The sequence below is a fragment of the Piliocolobus tephrosceles genome, chromosome 10 (assembly GCF_002776525.5).
Source record: "Piliocolobus tephrosceles isolate RC106 chromosome 10, ASM277652v3, whole genome shotgun sequence".
In the NCBI taxonomy this organism is placed as follows: Eukaryota; Metazoa; Chordata; class Mammalia; order Primates; family Cercopithecidae; genus Piliocolobus; species Piliocolobus tephrosceles.
In genome coordinates this window covers 1,087,148-1,099,944 of record NC_045443.1, presented here as the reverse complement: position 1 = coordinate 1,099,944, position 12,797 = coordinate 1,087,148, and the positions used below count along the sequence as shown (strand labels likewise).

Here is a 12,797-nt window from a genome sequence, read left to right as displayed (position 1 = left end):
ATTCTACACACACCCCTAAGAGGATGACAACTCATATTTCACAGAAAATAACCAGAGTCTACTATCAGTGCCAGTACCAGCCACTGTGCTAAGCAATCTGTAAGAGGGTAATGGTATCTCTTTTACAGAGAACCAAATAATTGAAGTACAGAGAAATTAAGTGAATTGCTCAACACAGTATGGCAATAACTAGGGCAGGGATGTGAACCCAAGACTTTGCTTCCAAAACCCATCTTGCTTCCCTTATCTTATCTCAGGAGAAAATCTTCCCTATCAAGACTTACCATTATACCATGTCACAAGCCGACTGAATCCTGGATATTACTCTATCCTATCCACCACCACCCACCATGATTTCTACCTCTCTCTCTCTTCCTCTTGCTCCTTCCAAAAGCCTATGAACAAATAAGATCTCTTTCACCATTAAAACACAACAATATAATAGCAGCAAAAATACACGTATCAGGAGTCAGAAGGTTGCCTCTTAATTACTGACCCCAAACACTCTGCTCTGAGATGAGACAGGATCTGGGAGCAGGAGAAACTAAGTAGCAATTGATTTGTCCTCCTTTACAACCACAAGACAACAGCTTCACTCTATTTGATCAGTTTGCCTTTCCTTCCATTGTACTACGATGTTTGGCACCTCAGCATTCATGTAAATCCTATTCCTGCTTCTTAGAATGGCCTCTCACCATTCTTCCACCTTTTCTTTTTGACAGTCCATAAAACAGCTCTTCTTGTGAAATCTTCCCTAATCCATAGCAGGGTTAACCACTGTTCCTCCACTCTCCTTAGTGCTTGTGTCCATTAAAATACCCACCATAATGTAATTATAATTCTTTGTTCACATATTAATCTTCTATATTAGAGGTAGCTTTCTGAAGACAGGAAATGTGATTATTCACCTTTACTTAGTATCAAGCTCTGGGCATGGGACATAGGAGGGATTCAGAAAATGTTGCATTTATTGACACTGAGATTTATTTTGTATTTAGGATAGTGCTTCGGAAAAGGATGAAATTATACAGATGTACTAAATTAAAATATTTTAAAGAATATAAAGCAATAAAAATAATAAGCAGTAAGTACATTAATTGAATTTATGAGTTTATAAGTACAATAACCAATTATAAACAAAATTTTATAATTCATATCAATTCAGAAGAATCAGCTCAAAAAAGGCAAAGATCATTATACAGTGAAACCAATCAGATAAAACGTCATGGAGGAAGACTGTTAAGTATATGGATTGACTGGATAGCAGAAAAGCTTATAGAAGAGGTACAGTATTATATAACATTTACAAATGGATAGGAATACTGGAAAGGATGTGGCATATGTGCGAGATAATGATTTAACTAAAATAAAGTGCTTAGATGAAGATGAAGAATAGCAAAAGATTAAGAAGAATTTGTATTTGCTCTGATATAAGCAAACTGGTATCGGAAGTTCCTTATACCAAGAAAGGAGAGCAAGAAAGCTCAACAAGTTTAAGTGAAATAAAAAAATAAATTCACAGTGTAAACTACTTCTGGAATATAATGCAAGGTGTGAAGTAAGGAAGATGTGAAATCAGAGTTGTGGCAATGGGAATGAAGAAGGCTTGCATCTAAGAGGTATTCTGAAGCAAGAACCTAATAAACTGGAAGTAGTGAGTAAAAAACAAGAAATCAAATATACCTCTTAAGTTTTCTACAATTTTAAACAAAATAAAGGAGGACATTACCCAATAAACAGTCTACTCTATGCTCAAAGGGAAAAAAAAAAGAGAGAATGTAAATTACTATGCATCAGGGGAAAAAAGGGGAATAATAAGAGACATGAATTGGGAATGATGATACAGAACTCTGAGAGGCAAAGCAGATGAGCTTTCGAAGGGCATAAATGTAGAATAATGACTAGGGTACTTATCAAAATCATCTGAAGGCATAAAAAAAATTTCTCTTGCCCCCATTCAGCCCAAATTGAGAGTCAGTGCTTCAGGGATTACAGTTATAACATGCATTAGAATCTGGGTGAGTATTAAGAAGAGGTTAATACGCCCGTAATCCCAGCACTTTGGGAGGCTGAGACGGGCGGATCCAGAGGTCAGGAGATCGAGACCATCCTGGCTAACACGGTGAAACCCCGTCTCTACTAAAAATACAAAAAAAATTAGCCGGGCGCGGTGGCGGCGCCTGTGGTCCCAGCTACTTGGGAGGCTGAGGCAGGAGAATGGCGTGAACCCCGGAGGCGGAGCTTGCAGTGAGCCGAGACTGCACCACTGCACTCCAGCCCGGGAGACAGAGCGAGACTCCATCTCAAAAAAAAGAGAAGAGGTTAATAAATTTAACAGTAAGGCCTCAGGCTAAAGACTTGGAGACATACACCCAATAATAATAACTGACAAACTACCATCCCAATTACAAAGCCAGAAGTAACTTGAGAGTTATGCTGCTTTCTCTGTAAACAACAGCTGTCATTTTTACTGGGTATGAAACCTCCACCAGTTCTTACACTTCACATGAAATTAAACTAATTGTCCAAAGTAGCTCCATATCCATCAACAACAGAATCACATACAAATACACAACAAGGATACTGAAGGAATATTCACAGCAATAAATAATTATAATTAATCTTTGACTCCAAAGACTTCTTCCAAGCTTTTATGAAGAGGTAAAATTTGGTCTACCTAAAGCAAAATGTTTCCTATCAGTTTTTAATAATAAACATTTCTGGCTCACGCCTGTATTCCCAGCACTTTGGGAGGCTGAGGCGAGTGGATCACGAGGTCAGGAGATCGAGACCATCCTGGCGAACACGGTGAAACCCCGTCTCTATTAAAAATACAAAAAAATTAGCCAGGAGTGGTTGCGGGCGCCTGTAGTCCCAGCTACTCGGAAGGATGAGGCAGGAGAACGCCATGGACCCGGGAGGCGGAGTTTGCAGTGAGTCGAGATCATGCCACTGCACTCTGGCCTGGGCGACAGAGGGAGACTCTGTCTCACAAAAATAAATAAATAAATAACAAAAAAATAAACACTTCCATTCTGTTCAGCTATCAAAATCTAAATAAGCAATTTATATCTTATTATATAAATAATACATATCATTATATAAATAATTATATATATCTTATTATATAAATAATATACATCTTCTATATCAAAATTCAATTAAATTACATTACTAAAAATGAGATAATGAGATACTGTGAGCCTCTTGGTGCAATACAACATATACAGCACCACATATTAAGTATCCTTGCAAAAAATGTTTAGCCTAAATTTTATCAAGACTTTTGAACAGTGGTTCTCAAACTTTTGTCTCAGGAACCCTTTATACTCTTAAAATTAACATTACTGGGGACCACAGAGGGATTTTTTCTATGTGTGTTACATCTATTAATATTTACCATGGCAGATGGTAAACCTGAGAAAGTTTCAAAATATTTATTAATTCATTTAAAATTATAAAACTCATTATGTTACAAATATATAATATGTAAAATTAAAAATTCAGTATTTTCCAAAACAAGACAAATTTAGTGATAAGATTGGTATTGTTTTACATTTTTGTCATCTTTTTAAAAATATGGTTTAATGGAAGACAAATGAATTTTTTTTTTTTTTTTTTTTTTTTGAGACAGAGTCTTACTCTGTCACCCAGGCTGGAGGGCAGTGGCACAATCCTGGCTCACTGCAAACTCCACCTCCCGGGTTCCAGAGATTCTCAGACCTCAGCCTCTAGAGTAGCTGGGATTACAGGGGCGCATCACCAACACCTGGCTAATTTTTGTATTTTTAGTAGAGATGGGGTTTAACCACGTTGGCCAGTCTAGTCTCATACTCCTGACCTCAAGTGATCCGCCCGCCTCGGCCTCCCGAAGTGCTGAGATTACAGGCATGAGCCACCGCGACCGGCCTTACAAATGAATTCTTACATCTGCTTCTGCGTGTACTCTGCTGCAGTATCATATGTGCAGTATCATATAGCCTCTGGAAAACGACAACGTACACTCTGGGGTGAATGCGAGTAAAAAAGACAAAATTATTTTTACATTGTTACCCTACCTCAACTATTTTAAGGTAAACTTCTCTTTACAGAAATGTAGAAGAATAAACCAGTTAGGCCAGGCGCGGTGGCTCAAGCCTGTAATCCCAGCACTTTGGGAGGCCGAGACGGGCGGATCACGAGATCAGGAGATCGAGACCATCCTGGCTAACACGGTGAAACCCCGTCTCTACTAAAAAAAAAAAAATACAAAAAATAAATAAATAAATAAACCAGTTAAATGTTAAATGACACTACAAGGAAAATTCGGAATGTGGAACATTCCTCAAACTAATCCAAGTTTTTCTTTCTTTCTTTCTTTCTTTTTTTTTTTTTTTTTGAGAGGGAATCTCACTCTGTCGCCCGGGCTGGATTGTGGATTGCAGTGGCCGGATCTCAGCTCATTGCAAGCTCCGCCCCCCGGGTTTACGCCATTCTCCTGCCTCAGCCTCCCGAGTAGCTGGGACTACAGGCGCCGCCACCACGCCCAGCTCGTTTTTTGTATTTTTTTTAGTAGAGACGGGGTTTCACCCTGTTAGCCAGGATGGTCTCGATCTCCTGACCTCGTGATCCGCCCGTCTCGGCCTCCCAAAGTGCTGGGATTACAGGCTTGAGCCACCGCGCCCGGCCCAAGTTTTTCAATAAATCTCTGGCATGCAGAAAATGAAAGTAAAAGCAATAGTTCTAGATTAAGAACTACAACAATAAAATACATTTTGTGGACCTTGATGGAACCTATTTTGAACACTGTCAACGGACATTTTTTGAAACAATGGAGAGAATATCTGAACAGGTTCAGGGTGTTGGATGATCCAGAAATGATTGTTAATTTTTTCAGGCATAATATGGTTATGTAAGAAAATGTATTTTAGAGTAGCATAATGAAGTATGTAGTGATGAAGTGAAGTGAATCATAACAACTACCTTTCAGGTTTCAATTAGACAGCTGTAGAAAATATCTGTCAGCAGACATGAACTACCATGGGTAATTTAAACTACAAAAAGGTATTTATTTATGCCTTAAATATGGTAGGTACTAATATATAAGATTTAATAAATCATATCAAGTCGTTCAAAGAAAAGTCAGTGAACAAATTAATTTGACAAGGCATCTTGAATTAAAAACATTACTTTTAACTCTGACCTATGTGGTGGGAGAAAACGGGAGTTTAGCTGAATTAATAGGGGGTTAAAAAGTAGGCAATGAGGGTGTTTCTAAACATAATAAAGATTTAAATGAATGCAAGGTGGGTACAGGATAAACTAGTGGTTCTTTGATCTTTATCTTTCACTGTATCATGAGCAATAGCCTTACACATACCTCAACACCACCACCTCCACTCCAACAGTTCACTCAGTATGCCTTCCACTATTGTCCTCTTTTACATGGTTTGATGTCATCCACCTTGGGATTCTTTGTTAGATATAACCCAAGTTCAACAATCAGTTAGGGGAAGGCTTACACTGGTCACGCGACGGTAGATCTGCGCAGCATTCTGGCACTCCGAGTAAGGATATTCAGATGTAGCCATCTCAAGCATGCACATCCCAAAAGCATAAACGTCAACGGATTCATCATATTTCTCCTCATACATCTCAGGGGCCATGAATTCTGGGGTACCTTAAATTAAAAGAACGATTCAGACTCAATGCGAGCAGAAGCTTCAGACGTTACTCACCGGGGAGAGAAGTAGAGGGGTTGACCTGTGAGAGAGAAGAAATTGGAATGGGGAGAAAAAAGGAAAGGGGGGAAAAAGAGGAAGGAAATCTTCTCAGTCAGTCTGTTCCATCAAATATCTCGTAAAAGATCTTCCACTGCAAGGCCTTTATATGAAACTGGAATAAGGTCAAGGATCTATTTATTGATTTACTGTGTAAAATGAATTTCTCTAAACAATATGTCAAAATAAAGCCTTGGCTAAGAGATAAACTAATATAATTCATATTGAAAATAAATAGAAGGAAAAGGAAAGACACTATGCAAAGAACAAAACAGATATAATGGTACATCTTTAAGATAAGATGATGGGTTTAAAAAGATCAAAATACTTGTGTGTCCACTAATGTATGGTAGTTGTAGGTTAATATTTACAGCTACACTCTTGGCATTAACACTCAATCTGATTAGTTTCACTTTTTAAGAAGGCCTTGCAGTGAAAAACCCGATATTCAATACATTTTTTAAAAAATGAAATAAAACATAATTGTCTCCAAAGGCCACTCACCAGAGCCCTTTTCTTCGCATACTTACCATCGCACCTGTAGTACACAAATAAGCCTACTACAGACACAAGAAATATAGTGAGGGACATCCTACAGGCAAAAAGACAAATACACACACAAATACAGAACCCAAATACAGACTGATTTATGAGCACAGTGTGTGATCTCACAAGACCAGGTTTTATAATGCTTCCAGAAAATTAGGTCTGCATACCTCAAATTATAATGCATTCCAAGAAACAGACATGCACACTATGACTTAATGAACAAAGAAAATAAAAACTCTATTGGGTCAGAGATTTCAGGATGCCAAAGACAATCAAAGAAATGTTTCCTGTGAAGAAGGCAAAAAAAGAAATTCAGCTTTAAATGACACTGTTCCCATTCTTCTTGTGAATGTATTATAAGAAAAGGTGAAAGTGTTCCTAACCGAAGTTACATAATATTCCAAGGAGAACACTGTTTTTGAAAGATGTACAAATAACTGGTGTTCTGTGCTTTTCCTAGTAATACTTAGGATCCAAGTTCACTTAAAAATTAATGGGTTTCTTTTGTTATTGTCACCTTTTGGAGGGAGTAAACAGAGTGTTTATGAAGACTTCAAGTTTTTAAATTGTGATACCCTCTTCATAGAGTGAAAGCTTATCAAAATAGGCATTAAATTATTTTTCCAGCTTTGAGTTTCTAACATATAAAGTCTGAAAGGGACAGCCTTATTCTTTAGATAAGTGATTCTCAACAGGGGGCAATTTTTGTCTTCTAGGAGCCATATATAGTAATGTCTGGACACGCTTTTAGTCATAACAACTAGAAGACAGACAGGGAGCGTGCTACTGGTATCTAACCAGGGTAGAGGCTGGGAATGCTGCTCGAGTCTTACAATGTACAAGACAGCCCCTTACAACAAAGAATTGTCCAACCCCAAATCTCAGTAGTACTGAGGTTGAGAAACACTCTTTTAGATAGATCACAACTTCTGAAGAGTCAGACTAAGAAAAAAGTTGATAAAACCAACTTTTCAGAATAAATTGTCATATTTATTTTCACAAAATGTTAGGAGGCTAGATATTCTTTTTTTTTTTTTGGAGACGGAGTCTTGCTCTGTTGCCCAGGCTGGAGTGTAGTGGTGCAATCTCAGCTCAGTGCAACCTCCACTTCCCGGGTTCAAGCGATTCTCCTCCCCCCTCCCCGCGGTGCTGCGGCGTCAGACTCCCCCCTACCCCCGACCCTAGACACGTGCTATCACGCCTATTTTTTTTTTGTATTTTTAATAGAGATGGGGTTTTTCCATGTTGGCCAGACTGGTCTGAAACTCCTGACCTCAAGTGATCCTCCCACCTCAGCCTCCCAAAGTGCTGGGATTACAGGTATGAGCCACTGCGCTTGGCCAATATTCTTGAATATACATATATACCCAACAGACATTTTATATGTCTAAAAATTTAATTTTTATCTTTTACTTTTAGGAAGTGAAACTAAATATAAATTCCATTTCTTTCATGAAGTGACATACTGTATGTATTACATAAATAGTGCATAATATTAAGTATCAACAGTGTGTAATGAAAAGATGGCTGGCTGGGCAAGGTGGCTCACGTCTGTAATCCCAGCCCTTGAGGCTGAGGCAGGTGGATCACTTGAGGCCAGGAGTTCGAGACCAGCCTGGCCAACATGGTGAAACCCCATTTCTACTAAAAATACAAAAATTAGCCAGGCGTGGTGATGCATGCCTGTAATCCCAGCTACTCGGGAGGCTGAGGCACAAGAATCGCTTGAACCCGGTGGGTGGAGGTTGCAATGAACTGAGATCGCACCACTGCACTCCAGCCTGGGTGACACAGAGGGACTCCATCTCAACAACAACAACAAAAAAGACTGTTACATGAAGTTTTATCAACAAAGTTCACTTTATTCCTTGTAATGTAATGTTATCAACAGTCTCTAAGATGATTCCAAGAAGCACAAATATAGAGAATCCTACATCTCGTAAGTAGAATGGATCACCTCCTGAGTCCAAGCTATGAATGTCTCAAGGTTTATATCACTTAAAACTCTGACAGGGCCAGGATTCTAAATAAAAGGAATGTCAGAAAGCCAGTCAGGCTCCAAGGTACACCTGAAACATACCTATCACACTCTTGGCAAAGGAAGCCCGCTTCAGGGTTGCCAGACCAAGGTCTCCAATCTTGACGGAGCCAGTAGGGCCCGTGATAAAGATGTTGTCACATTTAAGATCGCGGTGAATAATAGGTGGAGTTCGAGTATGAAGAAACTGAAGTCCTTTAAGGATCTGACGGCACCAGCTTCTTAGAACTTTGATCTTCATCACTTTAAACCTTTTCAGATACCTAGAAAAAGCAAAGTATACCAAACAAGTTATCAATGATATGAGTTTGTTGCTTTGAAGAATTCCATTAAATTCTAACATGACTGGAGATGGGAATATCAAATTTAGAATACTAAGATTCAGTAACATTAAAGGTTAGTAATACTTTTAGTAAGCGGGGCTACGATAGTTTAAAATAAAAATTCTATTAAGAGACACAGAAAAATAAGTCTTCCAAATACCTTTTCATCTAAACGATAGTATTAAGTAACTAGTTTTTTCTTAAAGAAATGGGAGATGAAGCTGGCTATATCAGCTACATATTTCAGAACCAAAAATATTTAATTAGTGATTGGTAAGAGAATTATGATAACAAAGCACCAAATACGAATTCCTTAAAATTAGGTCACCATTTAAATGATTAAGAGGTGGAGATCTGCTTCTGTTAAATAGTGCAGTAATTCTATCAGACACAGATGTATTTATAAACTCTAGTCAAAAATATGCAAAATAACTATTACTTGAAGGCTCTGGAGAGCAATCAAAATCAGTCATAGTTGGCAGGGACAAAGGGAAAGTACTGCTTGAGTTTCCTTCTTCATAATACATTTGTACCTAAGAAAAGGCCCTGTTCTGATTCTGCAGGTCTGCTAAACCCCAGACAGAAATGGGGACTGAGTTTGCAATGACCACAGCATCAAGAACAGTGCTAACAGACCTTTCTGCAAGGATAGTCTGTCCAATAAAGTTGCCACTAGCCAAATGTGACTACTCAAATGTAGATTAAAATTAAAAATTCCATTTCTCAACTGCACTAGCCACATTTCATGTGCTCAACAGCCACATGAAGCAAATAGCTACCATTCTGGATGGTGTACATTATACAACATTTCCATAATGGCAGAAAGTTCTACTGGACAGCACAGATCTAGAAAGGAAACGAGGAAATCTCAGAAAGCAGGCACCAAAGGAGAGTCCTAAATTCTGTGTATTCACTCTGCCCAAATCTCTAGTTGACCTCTGAAATACGTCTATGTAGGAAAGATTCCAAGCAGCCCAAGTATGCTAAAAGAACTGAACAGAGACCTCTGATGCTACCCACTGTAGAAAAGATACATCTGGGGATTGAGTTCCAATGCCTACTTTATCTGGCAATATTCAGGGAAAAAAAAGAGCACTAAAAATGTTAAATATAAAAGACCACATTTTCCTTTCAGTATCTTTAAAATACACACACGATTAGTTAAAGGAAAATCTACAATACTGTGATATATACGATATGCTTACATATTATATTATATACTTACTGTTTTTCAGTTCCTGATTGTTTCATTTTTATAATTTCTATGTCTTTACTGATATTCTCTATTTGTTGAGCTAAAATTTTCTATACTCTTAACATTTGCCTGTCACTGTTTCCTGCATTTAGTATTCCAATTTTGTTGAATAGGTACTATAATTACTCCCATTTAATAATGACTTACCATTTTCTATGTACTTCTGTAAGATATGAAAATTACAGCATACAAAACAAGTGGTAGAGGGGTTAAATGAAAACTTTATTTGTGCAAAGGTCTTATATTTTACATGAAATTGTACAGTATTAGTCCTAAATAGTGAAAAGTAACAACGTAAATGTAATCTTCAGGGCAACTACTTAAAATGAAAAACATGCAGAGATCCAGATCTAACTAAAAATCAAATAGTAGAACTAAAATAAAATTTTACTTCATTTGGGTGGGTTAACTGAAGAAAACTAATAGCAAAAGTGGGTTTTGTGGTTTAAAAAATATATCAAACCAGAAATGCTGGATGGAGGGTAAGGAAAAGGCTGCCTGGAAAGCGGCATAAGGGCGTTTCTGGTGTGATGGAAACGTTCTCTATCTTCAGAGTTCTGGTTACACAAGTGAATGCCTTGTCAAAACTCAGTCAACCGTACGATAATAATTTATTATATCCTGATGCTGCTTGGAGGTAAAAGAAAAAGTACACAGGCTGGGCGCGGTGGCTCACGCCTGTAATCCCAGCACTTTGGGAGGCCGAGGCAGGCGGATCACGAGGTCAGGAGATCGAGACCATCCTGGCGAACACGGTGAAACCCCTTCTCTACTGAAAATACAAGAAAATTAGCCGGGCGTGGTGGCGGGCACCTGTAGTCCCAGCTTCTAGGGAGGCTGAGGCAGGAGAATGGCATTAACCCGGGAGGCGGAGCTTGCAGTGAGCTGAGATCACGCCACCGCACTCCAGCCTGGGCGACAGAGCGAGACTCTGTCTCAAAAAAAAAAAAAAAAAAGAAAAACAAAAAGTACACAAATATTAGAACTCTACTGAAATGCATACTGAATAGTTTATAGGTGAAGCATAATGATATCTACCATTTATTTTATTATGGAATGAATAAGATAGAAGGATGATGAATAAGTGGACGTATTAATAATATGGTAATGCAAGTGATGCAAAAAGTAACAATAGAATCTTGGTGCTGAGTGTGTGCTAACTGTATGGTTCTTTTGCCTTTTCTATATAATTTTTAGAATTTTATATTAAAATACTGGAAACTTTGTCATTAGTCCTTCTTATAAACATCCTATTTTTAAACAAAAGGGTATCCTACCATGAACTTTATATTACTTCTGCCTCTCTCTTTTAACTATTCCCGTAGCACCTCCCTAATTACAGAAAGCCTGTCTATCCTTTAAGATCTACTTAAATTGTATCTATCATTTTAGTAAAGACCTTCAAGATTATCCTAGCCAGCAGGAAATCATACCTTTGTCTCAACTGCTATTCAAATGAAAATTACACATATATTATGATTCACATTTCACTTTAGGAACCTATTCTACGGGAATTGTGTACAAACATGATTATTATAGCAACGTTCATAAGGAAAGTATAAGGACAAGAAAGGATCCAATCTGCTCCATATTACAAATGGAACATTTCTAAACTCAGAGAAGCTAAGTTTGGTGAGAATGAAAAGTGGTTCTAGAAATATGAATATTCATTAAAATTACCATAACCAACCACATCTTGAGAAAGAAAAGTGACAATCAGGCACCATCGGTGCAGAGAGGACAAAAAAAAAGATGCCTCTGCCGGGTGCAATGGCTCACGCTGGCTCACTCCCAGCACTTTGGGAGGCTGAGGTGGGTGGGTCACCTGAGGTCAGGAGTTCAAGACCAGCCTGACCAATATGGTGAAACACGGTGTCTACTAAAAATATAAAAACTAGCTGGGCATGGTGGCATGCACCTGTAGTCCCAGCTACTCGGGAGGCTGGGGTCAGAGAATCGCTTCAACCCGGGAGGCGGAGGTTGCAGTGAGCCGAGATCACGCCACTGTACTCCACCCTGGGCGACAGACTCACCTCCAAAAAAAAAAAAAAAAAAAAAAAGATGTCTCTGATATATCAAGCACTTCAGGGTCTTCCATTATGACTGATTTTTGCCCAATCACATTGAAGAAAAAACCCAGTTGCTGAAAAGCTCCACTCTCATAAGCAGAGCTCTGGATCAGTTCTTCAGTACTAAGATATTTACTAAAAACAATCAACTCGTGGTTAAATGGGGATAACTACAGTACCTATGCCAAAAACTGACAGACTAAATGCTGAGAACAATGGTTGCTAAATGTTAGAGTACAAAGAATATTCCATTCAAGTAGAGAATATCAACAGACACAGAAACTTTAAAAACGAACCAAGTAGAAATTCAGGTGCTGAAAAACACAGTGAAGATTCACTAACGGATTTCTTTTTTTTTTGTTTTTGTTTTTGTTTTGCTTTGTTTTTTTTTTATTTTTTTTATTTTTATTTTTTTAAATTATACTTTAAGTTCTAGGGTACATGTGCATAACGTGCAGGTTTGTTACATATGTATATATGTGCCATGTTGGTGTGCTGCACCCATCAACTCATCAGCACCCATCAATTCATCATTTATATCAGGTATAACTCCCCAATGCAATCCCTCTCCCCTCCCCCCTCCCCATGATAGGCCCCAGTGTGTGATGTTCCCCTTCCCGAGTCCAAGTGAGCTCATTGTTCAGTTCCCACCTATGAGTGAGAACATGCGGTGTTTGGTTTTCTCTTCTTGTGATAGTTTGCTAAGAATGATGGTTTCCAGCTGCATCCATGTCCCTACAAAGGACGCAAACTCATCCTTTTTTATGGCTGCATAGTATTCCATGGTGTATATGTGCCACATTT

General features: G+C 38.3%; 1 protein-coding gene across 12 annotated transcripts in view; it reads right to left on the bottom strand.

Annotated features, from left to right (window-relative positions):
• WNK1 (WNK lysine deficient protein kinase 1) overlaps positions 1-12,797 on the bottom strand; it is a 182,481-nt gene that overhangs the window by 97,316 nt on the left and 72,368 nt on the right. For all 12 annotated transcript variants that reach the window (XM_023182984.2, XM_023182972.1, XM_023182977.1 and 9 more), the window contains exons 3-4: positions 8,389-8,609; positions 5,502-5,659 (exon numbers count right to left, since the gene is read on the bottom strand). In XM_023182984.2, the coding sequence (XP_023038752.1) occupies positions 5,502-5,659; positions 8,389-8,609 (379 nt within the window). The remainder of the gene's footprint in view (positions 1-5,501; positions 5,660-8,388; positions 8,610-12,797) is intronic.